This window comes from Parasteatoda tepidariorum, chromosome 8, assembly GCF_982258835.1.
Source record: "Parasteatoda tepidariorum strain Cologne lab strain chromosome 8, Ptep-v5.0, whole genome shotgun sequence".
NCBI lineage: Eukaryota > Metazoa > Arthropoda > Arachnida > Araneae > Theridiidae > Parasteatoda > Parasteatoda tepidariorum.
In genome coordinates, this window is record NC_141762.1 from 11,292,385 (window position 1) to 11,311,576 (window position 19,192).

Here is a 19,192-nt window from a genome sequence, read left to right on the forward strand (position 1 = left end):
CTACGCCAAGTTTCTTAAAGAAATTTAATAACGCTATATTTCAGATTTTTTTGGCAATTTTGCCAATATTTTAAGAGCTTAAACAAAGTGGTGGTCACTTGAACTTATAAGTTTTTCGTGAGTAGTGGTGTGGAAAAAAAAGTTTAGATGAATAAAAAATAATATACTAAACTATTAACTTAGCTAAATGGTTACAAAAAGAGTGGAAAGTTGGCAGTCCTGACAATTGTTCATATAGCATTTTCAAGTACTAGCAATCAAAGTGTTAACAGAGATGCCAACTAGCTCCGGACAGCAAATACATATTTTAAAGTGGTAGTTTATCAATTGTGATTCTTGGTTTAATAAATTCTATTTGGTAGATTTTTATTCACCACTATTTCTAAATAATTTGTAGGCTTATTCTTTCTTTTGAATGCATTGAGATTTAGAATTTACCACAGATACAACCAAGTCAGATCTCACTAGTACCAGATGGAAGGGTAAAAGGCCCCTACGGGGCCTAAAGGCCCTGAGCAATCCCAAATGATGATGATGATGAGATTTAGAGACCTAAATGCTGGATAATTCAAAATGTTTTTTAATTCAATTTGTAAATACTTCATGATGAATGGGTTAGGGGCCGCTGCGCGGCCCAGGCACCCAATTTTAGATAAATAAAGAGAAAGAGAGATTTAGAACTTATTAAATTTTTTACACTGGATATTTAAAACATGTATCATCTTTGCTCAAGCGTCAAAATCCAAAATGCTTAAATCCGAAAATGTATCCGAAATGTAAAAATCTTACTGAAAACACTTTCTTTTGAATGTATTGAGATTACGAACCTGTTAACTTTTTACATTGGATATTTAAATCATGAATCATTCGACATCTTTCCTCATGTGCCAAAATCCAAATTGCATAAATCTAAAAAAAGTATCCAAAATGTATAAACCATATCGAAAATACTTTCTTTGGAATGAAGAGATTTAGTACTTGTTAATCTTTACTCAGGATATTTTAATCATGTGTAATTCTTCATCTATCCTCATGTGCCATTCCTCATCGATATTTTTTTTTTTTTAAAAATAGAAATTACTTGAAAACTATATCATTATTTCCAAACATGAAGGCATTCTACATCCGATCCTATAGCAGTAGGGCATGAATTAAACTTACTTTCAAAATTCGTTTTAATTTGATTAAAATCTAAATGGCTCGACACATGAATATATTAAAAAAAAATTTAACAGTTGGTCAACAATTTGTGTATATCTTTGTTCCCATCAAAGCGTCCTTGCCTGTGAAATTCTTCAAATAGCGAAGGAAGGGCCACGTGCTTTACGTAACGCTCAATACTGTTCCATTCTTTGCCACCGTCGAACGTGTCTTGATGTAACAATTAAGTCAAGATCATCTCAAATACTTTCGATTGTGACCTCCTCGTACAATATTGTCGCTCTCGACGTGCGACCCTTGACTGTCATCTCGGAGATGAGCATAAATCAACCCCAGGGCAGCGAATATCTTTTTCGAATAGAGTATATAAACTCGGGAATGATCGACAGTCGTCACTGGCTTCCTTTTGCTCTCTCAGCAATCATCAGCCCTTAATTAACAGCCTGAAAATGAAACTAGTAAGTATACTTCTTTCTTTGGTATCATTTCCTGCTGTTTTATTACAACAATTTCCCTCCTTTTCTCTGTTTATTTCAAAAAAGAGAAAAGTAGCTCTGGATTTTCACTAGTAACACTTTTTCTTTTAGTTAAAATATAGATTTTTCTATCACAGTCATATTAGTAATTTAAATAATTCTATGTGGGATCTGTAGTCATTTTGAAGTTTCCATTCGCTGGTAAAATGAAAGCAGATATAAAAAGCCAGTTGTAATAAGCACGCATGCAATACCCTTTTTACAAATTACTTGTTTTTTGTTTATTAATTCTTTAACGCCAATAGGATATTGGTTTCCCTTTTTAATACTTTTTCTGACGCTCTGATTACATGCAAAAGTACAATGTAGCATTTTTTAATTAAAAAAAAAACAGTCTAATAGTTACTAAAAAAATCTGTTTGATTAACGGAATTATATTTGCACTAAAACATAAAGTTTAAAAGAAGTAATCGTTCAAAAATTAATCAATAATGAATTGTGTAAATTAAAAAAATTTCAATGATTTTTAGATCTTTCCCTTAGATCTAAATAAGCGCAAACTTGAACAAAAATTATTTGGAAGGGAGGCGTGTTTGGAAGTTATTATCTTTAATGCAGAAAGAGACACCGTAGTTCCCTGCTGCAATATAATACTAATAATAATATAAATGTAATTAACAAATAATTAAGTGCTAATTATAATATGTAATAAATAAATAATTGAAATGCTGAATATATTATTTTTCAATTATTTTGACCTAAACTAATATAAAATAATGAAAAAAGTATGAAAAATATGTTTAATTAAAAATTCTACTTCAAACAGTACACCACTTTTTTAGACATTTATAATTTAAATTACTGCCAGTCTACTTCCCTTTAATTTAGAGGGTTTCTCCTACAGAGAACTGTGTTTGGTGATTTATATTCTCCTTTAGATTCCATACTAATAAACTCTGAATTAGTAGGTTTAATTATCTAATAAAATGTTTTTGGAAAGTAACTTTTCTCATAACCACGCAATGTGTGTAACACACATGCCAAGTTCCGCTCTTTCTTAAAATGGATTTCACAAGTGGTAGGAAAACAATTACCGATCAGTAATATTATTCAAAACTATATTTACATATGGACAAAGTTAAATTTCGCTAACTTTAGTTGCATTATGCCTTTATATATTTGTTAAAATTACTTAGATGTAGTGGTGATCAAACTTATTTATAATAGTTATTGTAATTCAAAAAGTTATATATACAGTTATAATAATATACCTTTATATATTTATAAAAGACTAATAAACAATAGTTGTTTAACCAGTTTTCATATTTTTGGGTTTTAAGTTTTTGCATTGAATTGTCAGTTCACTAGCTCTATACGGCTAACTTACTGCTATTTTCCTATTTCCATATAGCATATTAAATTTATATATATTTTTGTCTCATTTTTTGACATAAACACTTTTGACTAATGTATCAAATCATTATGTTTCAAATTAACAGTGTATCAAATCATTGTTTTTAGGTCGTTAGTCTTCTAACGTTGTTGGTCGTCTCCAATATTGGAGCTCAACGGATCAAAGGTGGAGGAGGATTGTTAACGGTGAGAACAATTATTTGCTGATCACATATTTTTCATAAACCACTAAATGTTTTAAGAAAGCATTTCTGTTGAAACAACGCGGGTATAATACCTATCTGGAAACAATACAATGGATTAGTTTAATGCAAAAAATTGCTTTTTTAAAAAGAGAAGCGTATTATTATATTATACCAAGCGCTGTAAATGATAAATTAATAGGCAATCTTACCATTTACACTGATACCGATAAAAAAGTTAAATATGTTGTATTATGGTAAAAAAAAAAGTTTATTGATTAGTGTTAAAATTATTGCAGAATTTCAAAGTTTCTGAATTCTCTATCAGAAAACAAACAATGGAAATGAAATAAACAGAATTTTACATAAGCGAAAAGCTAATATAAAACATTAACTTGTAATCAATATTTATTAATCGTTCAAAATAAATTAAAATAACATGACTATATCTCTTGATTCTTTGCTATATTTAAACACTTCATTCCATTAATTATTATTATTAAAATTTACCAGCGTTCGCATTTTGAATATTGCAAAAACAGTTTCGGTATTTTTTGAACAAAATTAATTCTTAACATTTGCAAAAAAAATTTCGTTTAATTAAATACAAAACGTTACGAATTATCGGAATACAAAAAAAGAAACAAAAGGAAAATATAATAAATTTATGGACGAAAATTGAATTGTAGCCTTTAATTGCAGCCTCTATCAACTATAAATGTATAGTAGGTTTAAATATATTAAAAAAAATTTAAAAATATAAAGAAATTATTGCCTTATTCTAACCTTAAATGTATCAAGATTTCGTGTTTTTGAATTTATTTCTAATTTTAAATAAATAAGAATAAGATTCTTATTTATTTAAATAATATTCATAAAAACTATGATGTTGGAATAAAATATAAAATAATAATTAATACCAAAAAACGTAAATTTCTTCAAACAGAGAGTACTTAGTGCCATCTATTTGGCAAAATTGGAACTTCTGTTTATACCTTGTTAAAACAAACCATGAGCAGCTATTATTGTAAAAAAGGACTTCGCTCTTTTATTCATTCTTAATAAGTCTTTGTTATTTATAAAATATGATATCTTTTACATTGACTGGAACTTGTGTTCGTCTCAAATTTTATTTAATGAATATTGAAACTAAATTGTAGATGATAAATAAGTATTTATTATTCCAATATAGCAAAAGAACGCTTAAAGCATTTAAGTATCAATTATCAATTAATTAATTAGGGGATTATATTTATAACTAAATTTGCATTTTCATCCTAAGAATCTTGTAATATTTTATTTTTTTAGAGTCCTCGTGTTTTTGGAGGTAAAGTTGGTGAGTACAACTTTTCATTTATTAATTTATTTCCTTTTAATATAAAGCTCAACTATAATTTAAAAAGTTAATATCAAAAGAAGACTGGCATATCACAACCTCAAATAATAATTATTTCTTTCTTCCTTTAAGTTTGAGATTATTTTAATAAATTTATCTGTGACTGGAAAACAACTGTCTTAAAAATAACATTATATTCGCATCTTGTCAAAGTATTTAACAGAAAAAGTTCATGGTGTAAATTAATTTGTATTTGACGTTTAATTAATCTAAGTTCATCCAGCCCCATGCGAGTTTAGATGTGCGCTTTTTGTAGTTAATTTTAATAAAATATTGAAATAAATGTTACATTGTCTTATTGCTAAGCGTTAGATATATTATCGTGATAGACCGAAATCAAGAGAATGTCGACTTTCGCCAGTGAATGTCAACAATCACATAATCGCTTTGGTGAATGCCCGAAATATTTGTTATATTCGTTTTGATATTAATTTATTCGTTGATATTATTATATTTATTCGATATTTTAATATCTGCTGAGGATAGATTAGAAGAAACATCAGTGCTCCGAGTATAGGACAAATGTATACCGGGTAGTGGCACTAAGCCAGAGAAAATACTCAGTGTAGGGTATACCGGGCAACGGCACTTAACTAGACCTAGTATATATTTTGGACATTTACCAAAGCGACAATGTGATTGTCAACATTCACCGGTGGAAGTCATCAACAACCAATTTTGATCGTTCACAGTAACATAGATACTTCAGATTCAATGCTTAGTGCTAAATATATCATATACTTAATTTATAATAATCTACTAATCACTTGAAAAATTTAAATCATAGCATTTCCTTCAGTTTAAAGTTAATTATGAACTTAGTTTATTATTATTTATGCTTGATAACAGTATTTTAAGTCAATTCATTTTAAATTTTCATCTTTAAAAGTATGTACGAAGTCCTTCTCTTAGAATTTAAAGTTTTAGATTGCTTTAACTAGTTTTAATTAATAGTTTCATAATTATCAGAAAAAGATATGGCCATGAAGAATATGTACTTAAAATAATGAAATGACGGTTATTCTTGATATTTGACCAATACAAAATAAATAATTAAATAAATAAAAAATATCGTCTTAAAGTTAATTTTTTATGAATTTTACAGTTGCTGTTCTTTTAATTTCAATTTTAGGTAGATAACCTACAATTAATTGTAATTATAATGTTTTTGTGACGAAAACCTTTGTTATTAATTAGTTCAAGTCTCTGATTCATTATGGTGGATATTTAATCATATTCATTTTCATTATAGTGACTCTTATAGTAGATATATTTTATAATAACAAATGTTCTAGAACCTACTGCTTATTTCTTGGGATAGGCGAAGATCTTTTACTTTTATTCCGATTTTTATAAATGAAATTTTTTTTCGTCTTTTTGTGTTTTAACAATTGGATTTTAATTTTAGGCGGAGGAGGAGGTGTACATCATACAGCTGTCGTGCAAGATCCCCTTTCAGGTGCTCCAGTTGTCGTATCTAAGGTGTCTCCTATCGGAGGAGTTAAAGGTGGTGGACTAGGAGCTGGTTCTGTTCAACTTTCCGTTGGCGATGGCCTTTTTGGAAACAGAGGACTCTACCGAGTTGGTCAATCTCAAATACCTTATGGACTCTTAGGCATGGACTACGGATCATATCCCGCTTCTTTACTCACAGCTCCAAGGTCACTTAGGAGGAAAACAATTGTGTCTGATAACTTGTCCGGACTCAGACCTGTTGGATTTGGCAGTCGACTTGCAGGCCCCTCTAAAATTGGTGGTGGTGGAGCATTGCACCACACTGCCGTAGTTCAAGACCCTCTTTCAGGTGCTCCAGTTGTCGTATCTAAAGTGTCTCCAATCGGAGGAGTTAAAGGTGGTGGACTAGGAGCTGGCTCTGTTCAACTTTCCGTTGGAGATGGTCTTTTCGGAAATAGAGGACTCTACCGAGTTGGTCAATCTCAAATTCCTTATGGACTTTTAGGTATGGATTATGGATCTTATCCTACTTCTCTTCTCACTGGCCGAAGAGGACTTGGCAAAACAATTTTGTCTGATAATTTGTCTGGTCTTAGACCAGTTGGTTTTGGAGGTAAACTCGGTGGTGGTGGAGCTGTACATCATACCGCTGTAGTACAAGACCCTCTTTCAGGTGCTCCCGTCGTCGTTTCAAAGGTGTCTCCAATCGGAGGAGTTAAAGGTGGTGGACTAGGAGCTGGTTCTGTTCAACTTTCCGTTGGAGATGGTCTTTTTGGAAACAGAGGACTCTACCGAGTTGGTCAATCTCAAATTCCTTATGGACTTTTAGGAATGGATTATGGATCATATCCTACTTCTCTTCTCACTGGCAGAAGAGGACTTGGCAAAACACTTTTGTCTAATAATTTGTCCGGACTTAGACCAGTCGGTTATGGGGGCAAAATTGGAGGTTTTGCCAATGGAGGACTGGCTGGGATTGGTGCTACGCAAACCACCATCGTGCAAGAAGAAGACCCATTTACAGGAGCTGTCACAACAAGCCAAATATCCCAAGTCGCTCAAGATCCAATCGAAACTGCAATCCAAGAAACTCTTGCAGATGCTGCCCTCAGCCAAAGCGTGCAAAGTTTGGTAGATCCTCTTGGAAGTGGTCAAACTCAAGTATCTGTAGATGACTTCGGTGGTGTCACTCAAGTTAAGGAAACAATTGTTTCAGATCCTCTTACTGGAGAATTAAACAAAGTAACCGAAGTGACCAAGAGCGGAGGAGGTCTCGCTCAACAAAACATTGCTGATGCCATCGTGCAGGAAAATATTGCTTCTGGTCTTGGAAGGGCAAATCTTGGAGCATACTTGCCACGTTTGTCATTTTTGTCACAATACCCTTACGATTTTTCCGATGCTGGAGCTTTGAGATCAATTGTTTCCAGGCCTCTTATTCAGCAACAACAAGAAGTGGAACAAATTTTAGTGAAATAAAAAGCAACGAACTATGAAATAATTTTTGGTGCTATATACCTGATTTTAGAATAAATGGACTGTCAATATTATGTGATCTACGTTAATATATTTTTTTTTGTGTTGTATTTAGTATACGTTGTACAAGTCATGCATAACAATAAATATTTGTTTACTTAATGCCTGATTGCTTATTAATAAAATGTATATGTCACACAAAAAAAAATCATTTGAAAAAAGAAACACACGTTATAAGTTTTGAAGTATGAAGTACTCCGTTCTGCTTTCTATTGATTTAAAACTCAATATTACCACCCTGGAAAATCAGAAATAAACTAAACAATGAAAAAGTGGATGAAAAAAATTTTTTTAAAACAAGAATGAGGTTCAATAATGAAAAGTTTGATCTTTTTACAACGCTATCGTAATGCAATATCTTTTTGCAATATATACATGAGCATTTGGGCAAAATTGTAAAGATGTTTCCTCGCTAGTGTCTATTTCCCCTTTAAATTACACTGAAATAACTCTTTTCTTTCACAATATAGGAAAGCCTGTACTGAAAAGTTCGAATAAAGATTGGGCTAACACTAATAGAATTAATGATCAGCTAATAAAATACCGTAATTCTGGTAGAGTGTTGCATTCTTCATTTTATAGTGGATGTACGGTAAATTATTTCTAGCTAATAATTTACCGTAATTTTGGTAGAGTGTTGCATTTTCATTAACCCTTTCGCGCCGACTGTCACAAATAATACCAGCATACATCCTACCAGCATAAAACCGTATCAACCGTATTTGTTTGTGGGCGGAGTTATAATTGTTTGATTTATTTAATTCTCCATCACTTTGTTCAAAATAAGACTATTTAGTTATACTTTGAATTAACATTGCTTATATAAATGATTAAAATAACAATAATTAATGCAAAAGCAAAGTAAGTCTGTCAAATTAGAAACGACTACATTTAAGTTACCGTTTTTTATTTAATTACGTTCTGATCCTGATTTTGTACGAATGCTTTTTTGAATCGCCCGTCTCCAAGGGGTAAATGTTGTGATATGATTGCAACTAACATCCAAAATAAATTATTACGGATTTAGCACATATTTTTTACAAGATTCTCAATACTTAAAATAACAGTGTTTAGTGTTTAAAACAGAAACCTTAATGCTTTTTCCACATACAAAAAAATTGAAATTTGGACGTTTTGAAAAATTCATTTAAAAATATTGAAATAAAAAAAATTTCATTATTCATATTCAATGCTTTAGATCAGGGCTAAAGAGAATACAAGGGCTGGTTCACTCATTTGAAGTATCTCTCGCCCCGCCGATCCTCCGACGTCACTCTAGTGACGTCACTATGGCGCAAAGCTCGCACTTTTACTTCAAGAACGGAGCGTTTGGCCTTACTAGCTCTAACTAATATTGGATCATTTCTTTTTGCGAGATATTCTAAGACATTTGTTATTTTCTATAATGACTATCCTCAGTTTTTGCAGTGAATTTACAAGAATTTAAAACTATTATCGAAATGCCAGTTTGCGCGATTGCAACTTGCAAAAATTCTGATACAAAAACAAAAGAAAAAAGTATAATTTTTCGCGTGTTCCCTAAAGTAAATGAACAACTATGTAAAGAATGGATTCCGAAATGACACAGTTAATATAAAACAGCAATACGTTTATTCTGTCGTAAAGAACTTTTATAAAAATTCATTATCTAAATAGAAACCGCCTCGTTACTTCATAAAGAAAGGCAGGTGAAAAGAATTAAAAAATGGATGAAGTCAAAGAAAATTAAAATGTAAATAAAAAGTATAAATAAAATATATAGTATATAGTTGAAATTCTCCTAATTTCAGAACATAATTTTTAAGGTAGTTATTCTAAATATTTATGATTTTTTTTAAAAATTATATTCTCTTCAATTTAAATATCTATAAATTATATCATCGTAAATTTAAATGTCTATAAACAATTGTAAAATTTCTAATGTCATTATGAACCTAAATTATTATTTTGTTTCAGTAATTAGCGTTTAAGGTTGATGTTTCCTAATGATTAAGTATGAACAAATTGCTATTAACGAGATATTTTAAAATCAGGGATTCTAAATTTAACTTAACTTATCGTTATAAAAGAATATGTAGATAAAAAAAGTGTCGATATATGCCTTCATTTTTCTTAATAGTTAAAGTTAAAACTGAACTTTTTAAAATAAAGTATTTATCGTGTCATTTTCACCAACTAGCAAAACATTTTTATAAGTTTAAAATGGTATTTTTTTTAATATAATAACCAAGAAAGTTTTTTTTAAACTATGCTTATGAACGGAAATAATGTGTTAATTATGTAAAGTTTGAAGGCTAATAACCAGAAAAAGTCTAACTTATTTTTACAAAGAGAAAGATGCAAAGTTATCATATATTTGCTTGCGATCTCCAAGATCTGTGGACACAGTGACGTCATGAGGAGGGAAATCGTAGCTTCAGCTCTAAGAGCGGAGTGAACTAGCCCTTCTATTCTCTTTAGCCCTGGCTTTAGATTGCGTTTTTTATTTTATGTGAAGAATGAAATTTTTTCACTGTTTTACCAATCACAGCCTTAAAATTAGGTTTTTATTAGCTTTTAGTCTGTTTTTTGGTGTATGCATAAATCAAATAAAATAAGCAAAATTATGGTTATAACTAAATTGAATGCAACCAAAAAGTATATGTTTTATTGGAACTAATGACATCTTGCAATACAACCAACGTTTTATCTAATGGATGGCAATTTTTCTTAATGTTCAAGTTCATTGCTTAGAATGAATACTTCGCAGATAGAAATATACAGCTACATCTATTTTTCAGAATCGTGTGACAAATTTTTTGATTTTATTCTTGTGGTTTTGGCAGTCTTTGAAGCACACCTTTCTTTCCATCGAGTAAAACAGAGTCACCTGAAAATTAAAACATACAATATATCTTAATGCAATTCAAACGGCTTTTTTTTAACTCAATTGGGTATAATATGAAAAAAACACAACTACTTCGATTTAGTAGGAACAACATATGACGCAATGCTAAACGAATGGAATTTAGTTGTTGTTTATTTAGTTATTGTTATTAGTAGTTGTTGTTATTTGTTTTAGTTGTTGTTGTTTATTTAGTTGCATTTAGTTTCAATAACTTTTCTTTATAATGCAATAAAATCTGGCGAGCAGCTATTTAAACGATCGAACACTTCGTTTGTTTATTTGTGGCTTGAAGTTAGGCTCGCAGAAAATGCCGTTCATGGGTTAAATTTAGTAGGAACAACACAACCTGTGACGTAGGCTATATTATACCCGATTCTCCAGGTATTTAATTATCTCAATTAATTGCACTAAAACACCTTTTCAATTGAATTTATTCGAATAAATTCATGATATCTATTATGATGTAAGCAAATACCACTAATATAACGAACCAGTTCCCAGCACAACACGAAAATAACTACATAAAAACTGGAAATTGTTTTTAAAAGATTTAGTTCAGAAAGTTCGAATCTGAGCATGCAATAAACTTAGTTATCTTCTCCGTGGAGAGTTTAATCCGACATTTCGAATTCATTAAAAAAAAAGGAAATTAAGCATTACTAACCGGTTTTAAGAAATGATTTTAATCTACTATCTTAAATTTATTCAGAAAAAGAAATTTAACATTACTATCCGATTCTCTGAGGTTCATTCTGACATTCCAACATTCTGAATTTACTCAGAAAAAGAAATATAAACATTACTATCTAGTTCTCCAAGGAGAACTTAATCGGCCATCTTGAATTCATTCAGAAAGAGAAATTTAAACATTACTATCTAAAACAGTATTGTATTATTTTCTATGTATTTTTTCCTTCTTTTGATGCCAAATCGAAAGAAACTAAACAAGTAATTCCACTAGCAATTCAAATGTAGTTAAGTTGCCATGTACTGAAAAGCGATTATTACGCTGTCTGTAAAATAATCTATATATATAAAAATGAATTTGTGTCTGTATGTCCCTTATAGACTCCTAAACCATCTGACAGAAACCGATCAAATTTGCCATACAGACAGTTTTAAGGACGAGGAAGGTCACTGTCAACATTAGAGCATTCTGCGACAAATCGTTCTTGCAGGAAGAGCGAAAAACGAAATGGAATTTTCTGATTGGTTAAGCAGTAGCCATTGTTTCAAATTTAGTGATTCAATTTGTCACATATTTTAAAGATAGCATCAGTGACGATTGCTAGCATAAAGCTCTGTTTGAACAAAAAATAGCTTATTGCACGTATTTAAATATTTAATTATTTTATATTCGCTATTCGCGATCGCAACGAACTATAGGGGGCGTTGTTGTATGAGACGCATACCTGCGATTTCTATATGAACCGTCATTCAGTTACTCAGGAGACGTCGTTAATGTAGCGTGTAGCATTGCAACGTTCCTTCTTTAATGTGGCTTATTAAATTTAAAAAAGAAAAATGCTTGATCTTCTTTCTTGTACAACCGAAAACAAAATGGTATCTCTTTTTATTAGAGAAGGAACATCCAAAACACATCGGAAAAATATTTGTACATTAACAGAAAAAAATATGTATATTCTTATAAGAGTTAAAACCTAATGCCCGAGAAATAGTATTACTAAATTTAATGATATAACATGAAAGGCCCATTTAAACTTTACATTCTATAGTTTTAAGAATCATATTAGTTCAAAAATTAAAATGAACAGAAAGTATACATAAGCCTCATAATTTTATGAAATTTAATTTTGTAAACAACGTTTTTTGACAACAATTTTTATCAAAAAATTTCAAGTTTCAATAAAAATCATTATTTAGAAACTAAGAAACGTAAAATAAAGAATGCTGACGAAACAAAAGCAAAAAAAAAACAATTCTTTTTTGTCGCCATTTTTAGTGCTACGAATATTCGTCTTTGGGATTTGCCAAAAACAAAACAAGATGCAATTTTATTTTTTCAGGAGGGAAATATTTTACACTCCACAATTCCCACAATATAAAACTTTATCTTGGTAAACGTACGTTTTGGAAATGTTATTTCATTTGGAATCTTATTCATCAGAGTTCATATGGCGATATGATTGTTTTGAATCTATGCTAAACTCTATATCGGCTCATTTTCCACCGAAATCCGATTAACTATTTTGATTTTAAATAAAGTGTTTTATTTTATGAATTGTCGCAAAAATTTTAAGTGTAGATTGGCGGCACTTAAAAACCGCCAAATCTGTAGCGGCGGTGGCGTTAATAAGTAAGTACCGAATTTTTATTCCATACTTTTCTGAATCATATTATTTCAAACATTGGAATATACAAGAAGTATACATAAACACATAATGTTATACCATTTAATTTTTCAAAAGTATTTTGAGAACAATTTTTATCAAAAAATTATAAACTAAAAAACGGAAAATAAAGAATTCTTAGGATAAAAAAAAACGATTTTAAGAATTCTTAACATTGAAATAAAAACTTTCATATTGTTTCTTTTTTTATTATTCTTATAGTTCTTAATCAGACGTAAAAGCCATTCTGTAGAGAACCATCATCAAATGAAAAAAAAAATATTTACAAGCAAATTTTTTATTGTAAAAATCATTGCACTTACCTGATTTGTGATTCCCGGAGAATTCCAAAATGATAAGTTCCTTGTTTGAAAACTTTATTCTCAAATAATAGATACATAGTTTATACCTTCATTACTTTTAGATAACATACTACACAGCAAAATTTTATAATTGATATGAATTTGAATATGTAGCTAAAAACAGAATAGCTGAATTCTAGTTGAACTTATTCTTTCAAAATTAAAAAAAACTTACCAAGAAAACGATTTAAATTAATTAAGAATCAGCACAAATGGCACTATTTCAAGTAACTTGGATAATTTTTTATTGTTGTTTTCCGAATTATATGGATACAGAAATATATACTATTCTATAACGAAGAAGAATATGCTATAACTATTACAATTCTGTATGTTCTGAATTCATATTTATTCACTGGAATGACGAAAGCAATGTTGACTTCACTTTAATTCGTAATGAATTGAAGACAGAAGAAATGCATTTTACCTTAATACACACATCTGTAACAGTATTCGAAATCGGAAGTCATCAGTTGCAAGTTTGTTGATAATAGAAATTAAAAATTATTGAGGAATGTTTCTTCAAATGTTTGGCGTGTTCTGTTCCTGAAAGATTTACTAATATTCTGGAGATTTTTTTCAAGTTCTTCGGCCTTTTCCTTAGGGAAATTTTGTTTCTTATTTGCTGCTAAAAAATGGCGTCTGATTCAGTCAATGACTTTGATGGAACTAAACGAAAACGTGATAAATTAATGTCCGATATTTACAGGCTCCCGGTAGACGGCGTACTCGAGCGTTGCGATCGCGAATGCCAGATGAATTCAATGAACATTACGTGGTAGCACGCGTGATTTCCATCGTCAAATTTATACTTCGTCTGATGCTACGCGATTTTATTTTATTTGTATTAATTATTTTAAACGTGTTTCGAAAAAAAATACTTATTTGAAATCGACGGTAATGAAATAGAGAAAAAGTATTTATGCATTCAAAAGCGAAATTTAATGAGAAAGTGGTACTAATTCGTTTAGGAGAAACATAAAAATTCGACGCCAATGAAACTTAATTACGCCAATGATGTTTAATTAATTAAGGTAGTATATGCTTATTGAAATAAACGAAATAAGCTATGTACTAGAAAGAAAAAGTAAAGGTATTTATTTGTCTAGAAGAACGTCAAGAAGTCGTGCTACTATCATTGACGACAATGATGCTTAATTAATGTTGGTGTTATGTATTAATTGAAATAAATAAAATTAATTTCTGTACTAAAAAGCAAAAAAAAGTAGAAAAGAGCTTTGGGTAACGGTAAAAGATCTGCATATTATTATTGACACTACTGCTCAATTAATATTGATAATGTGTATTAATTCAGAGATGCCAACTGCTCCGGACACGCCAAAATAGTTTTAAAAAAAAACGGTAAATTAACTGCAAAGTAAATTTTGCAAATATTTGAATATTTTTGCTTGCTTTTTAAAAGGTATAGCATGACATAAGTACTCTAAAGTGGTGAATTATATAAGCCTACAAATTATTTTGAAATAGTGGTGGATAAAAATCTACTAAATTGAATTTATTAAACCAAGAATCACAATTGCTAAACTACCACTTTAAGATATGTATTTGCTGTCCGGAGAAAGTTGGCATACCTGTTAACTGAAATAATATAAAATAAGCTATGTGCTAAAAAGCCAAGCACAAGGAAGAAACACTAATGGGAAATTCGCTTTAGGAAACGTTAAAGTATCGCCATTCACCAATGACCTTTAATTCATATGCATATCCTTGACGGTAATATTGTTCTACTGGTATTATGGTAATTGGCGATTTAGTAATACTACAACGAGTTTTCCGTAGTTTAGAATATATTTTTTTCTAGTGGTAGCTAAGATAGTGCATTAATATTTTTATGACCGAGATTTAAAATAACTTTTTTCCATCACTACTTTTAATTATTTGCCGGCCAGGAGGCCGAGCTGTTAGCGCGCCTGACTGCGAAGCCATTGGCTGCGGGTTCGAATCCTGCTCTGGGCATGGATGTTTCTCTCTCTCTCTCTTTGTGCTGTCCTCTGTTACGTGTGTTTGATGTGTGAATGTGGCCCACCCTATAAACGGGTTTGTGGCAGTGGGGTGTAGGCAACGTTGCTCGCCTCCGTGACTTTGGTTCACAGGTGCCCACTGGGTAACGCTAAATGAGTAACAATTCCGGCATCTACATAAGCAAAGATTCAAATTCAGTGCCTGCCATTGGAAAAAAAACGTTTAATTATTTTAACAGTAAATTAAAGGTTAGATAGAGAAATGGTCATGCTCCAAAATCCTTATAAAGTTCTGTTTTTTTTCCTCTTTTTTCTAATTAATGCGGCTTTAGTTGGCGGCCACTGACAAATTCGTATAAACTCAAATGTTGAAGGGTTATGTAATAAGTACCAAATATACTTATATTGGTATATTTGGTGATTATTAAAACTGCACCAATCATTTTTAATACCTATACTTAGGAATTAAATGTTTTACGTCCCCTCAAATGAGATATGTACCTGAGAAAATCACTTAATAGTGGTCAATTTTAACTGTCATGAATCGGTCGAGAGCAATAGCATCATGCCAAGAGATGCTAATTATATTTTATCTTTATTCCATTGGCATACCTGCCAACTCTTCCGGATTTTCCGGAAGATTTTATTTTCATATTTAAAGTGGTAGTAAATATATACTATTTTTTCTTTTATAAACTTAATTATTAAATGATTTTGATCACCACTATTCTTACAAAAATGAAGCACATATATTAATATGCGTTACTATCATGGTTGTCAACTTAAGTTTTTTCAAATGCAACGCATTTGTTTGCTTAAAATTGAAGTTTTAATTCCATTTTAATACCACTGGGAAAAATGATAATGGAAGGGATTAAAAGTTGGCAGGTATGCATTGGTATGAATTACAAACAAAGAGCTCTTCTTACTTCAATAATGTAAGGCCACCGAAGATTACAACACATAACATTAAGTCAAATAAAAAAAAATATTTTAGCTATACTAAGTGGAAGAACCAGATAATTGCCATTTTCAGAAAGAAAAGAGAACACACGCATCCGAATTATTTTATTATCAATTTATTAGCAGGTGGGACTTATAATTCTTTGCTTTATTTTATTTACCACTGCCTAATCTTTGGGAATCTATTTAATCTATAAAAATAAATGTCTGTGTGTGTGTGTGCCTTTTATAGACTCCTAAATCATCCAAATTAAATCGACGAAACTTAGCATACACATAGTTTGAAGCAGGAGGTCGATATTAGATTCTTCTACGACGAACCGTTCGAACGGGATGTGTGACAAACAAAATGGAATTTTCTGATTGGTTAAACGTTAGTCATCGTCTTAAATATAACTATAGACTATTCAGTTTTGTCACATATTTTACGAACAACATCAGGGACACTATCTAACTTATAACTCGATTTGATAAAAAAAAATAGTTTATTGCAGGAATTTGAGTATAGAATTATTTTATATTCGCTATGCCATATAAATTCAATGAGCAACATGATGTGGTAACACGCGAGGGCTACGTCACCAAATTTATACTTTTAAAGTTGTCTGATACTACATACTGAAATGGAAACACCATTTCAGTATTCTCAGTGCTTTCCAATTTTGATAATGTTTTTTTTAATTTTTGTCTATTCATTGTGGGGCCTCGGTGCACTGTCAGTTTGGATTAATTCCACTGGCAACAGAAAGGCTCCTGTGTGTTTGCAGGCAGTGTGTCCCCTGAAGAAGTGCAAACACACATTTATATTTTCATTTTTAAAGATTTTATATATGTCTTAGTATCTAAATTAATTGAAATAAAATAATGTAAGCTATGTGCTTAAAAGCAAAGTTAAAGGAGAAAGGGTTAACAAAAAATTTGCTTAGGAAAACCGTAGAAATTCACCATTCACAGATGACGCTTAATTCATATGTATCCCTGACGGTACTATGTACTACTGGTATTATACTAATTGCATACCTGCCAACTTTTAATCCCTACCATCATCATTTTTCCCAGTGGTATTAAAATGGAATTAAAACTTCAATTTTAAGCCAACAAATACGTTGTATTTGAGAAAACTTAAGTTGACAACCATGATAGTAACGCATATTGACATATGTGCTTAATTTTTGTAAGAATAGTGGTGATCAAAATCATTTAAAAATTATGTTTACAAAAGAAAAAATAGTATATATTTACTACCAATTTAAATATGAAAATAAAATCTTCCGGAAAATCCGGAAGAGTTGACTTGGAGTAGTATTGATAAGCATTCTACAACCGGTTTTCCGTGGTTTCAGAAAATATTTTTCCTGTGGTAGCAAAGATCTATATTATATAAAACGATAATATTTCTTCTCTCGCGTTGGCAACAGTTTTCATTTTTAATTGATAGCTTCTGTGCCCAAAAGCACGTAGTGAGCATCATATGGCTGATCTATATTATATAAAACGCTAACACGTTTTAATTGTAAGGCTTCGGCGCGCAAGAGCACGTAGTGAGCATCATGTGTCTAATCGGGTGAATTCTCACCGAATTATTAAAAAAATTCTCACAAAATTATCTTCATCGAAGCCGATGCTTTACATCCGGCTTTCAGTTCTATTTCACATTGTTTTACAACACATGGTTTTAGCCCTCTGGTGGGAAAGACTTTAAAACAAAACTTACAACAGTTACTTTTCTCAACAACTGAAATTTAGAATAGTGTGATTAAGAAAAATATGCGAACTGTTTGCAATTTCAAATTAATATTGAAATGCACAAATTTAGAATTTTCTACAGTGAAAAGTTTTCACAACTTCAGTGTTCAAAAAAGTATACAAAAGCTAGACGTTAAGAACGTATCCAATGAGCGAGCATCGGATTGCTTCGCAATCCGAAATGAACTGCGAAAGCAGTTCCGGGGGTTGGCGAGCGCCAGCGAGCAGGGGGCGAAGCCTCCACGTAATTTATTAATATATTAATGAATAAGAACAAAAGAACTTTGTTCTTCTACTACTAAATATTTTAATAGTAAATTAAAGGTTAGATAGAGAAATGGCCAGTCTCCAAAATCCCTTTGAAGAATTAAATTTTTTTTAAAATTTCGGTTTTAGTTGACTGTCACTGACAAATATATTTTTCCCGAAACTTAAATGCTGAAGGGTTATGTACTAAGTATCAAATATGCTAATATAGATATAAAATATTATAATGATTTATTTCGTTATAAGTCGTTTTAATGACGATACTTTAGAACGTCCTCTCGAAAAGGATGTGTACCTGAGAAAATTATTTAATAATGATAAATTTTGACGATTATAGTTTAGCCGCGAGTAATAGCATCATGACAAGTGATGCTAAATACATTTTCTCTTTATTCTAATGGGATGAATTACAAAAAACAAGTTTTACTCACTTCAATAACGTAAAGCCACCGTAAATGGTAACAAATTATATTAAATACAAAAATGAAATTGTTTTAGCTCTATTAATTGAAAAACTTAGTTGAATAAGCAGGTAAGTGACATTTTCAGAATGAAAAAAAAAATTGTATCCGAATTATTTGATTGCCAATTTAATAGAAGACGGGACTAATAATTCTTCACGCTCTTGCTCCTAATTTTAAACAAAATCTAACTTCCCAAAAAATAAAACCTTACTGACTAATTTGAAATAAAAAATCATACTAACATACAAAATATTTATGCGAATTGTTGTGTTAAGATTTAAAAAAAGGCAAAATCAGTGACTCATAAATTGCCCTAAAAATGTCACTTACCTGGTTCTTCCATCAATCTCTTTAATTGTGTCGCTATGCGCTTTTTAGTTATGAGCATGACTTCGCAGTGTTTTTCTTCTGTGATTTATTGATACCTTACTTATTTTTTATTCTCCCGGTGCGAAGAACGGGCATTCAACTAGTGCTTGATAAATTTTAAACCGTTAACGAAATTCAGTTAAAACTTTGTGGTTAAATGCAGAACATGTTGCGATTAATTT

The 19,192-nt window shown here is 30.8% G+C and overlaps 1 protein-coding gene across 1 annotated transcript; it reads left to right on the plus strand.

Annotated features, from left to right (window-relative positions):
- The first annotated feature begins 1,388 nt into the window (after positions 1-1,388).
- On the plus strand, positions 1,389-7,721 carry LOC147805286 (uncharacterized). The gene is made up of 4 exons (XM_087149828.1): positions 1,389-1,619; positions 3,159-3,236; positions 4,541-4,568; positions 6,037-7,721. Exons 1-4 carry the CDS (start codon positions 1,611-1,613, stop codon positions 7,560-7,562), a joined length of 1,641 nt encoding a protein of 546 aa, XP_087005954.1. The 5' UTR covers positions 1,389-1,610; the 3' UTR covers positions 7,563-7,721.
- Positions 7,722-19,192: the final 11,471 nt, after the last annotated feature.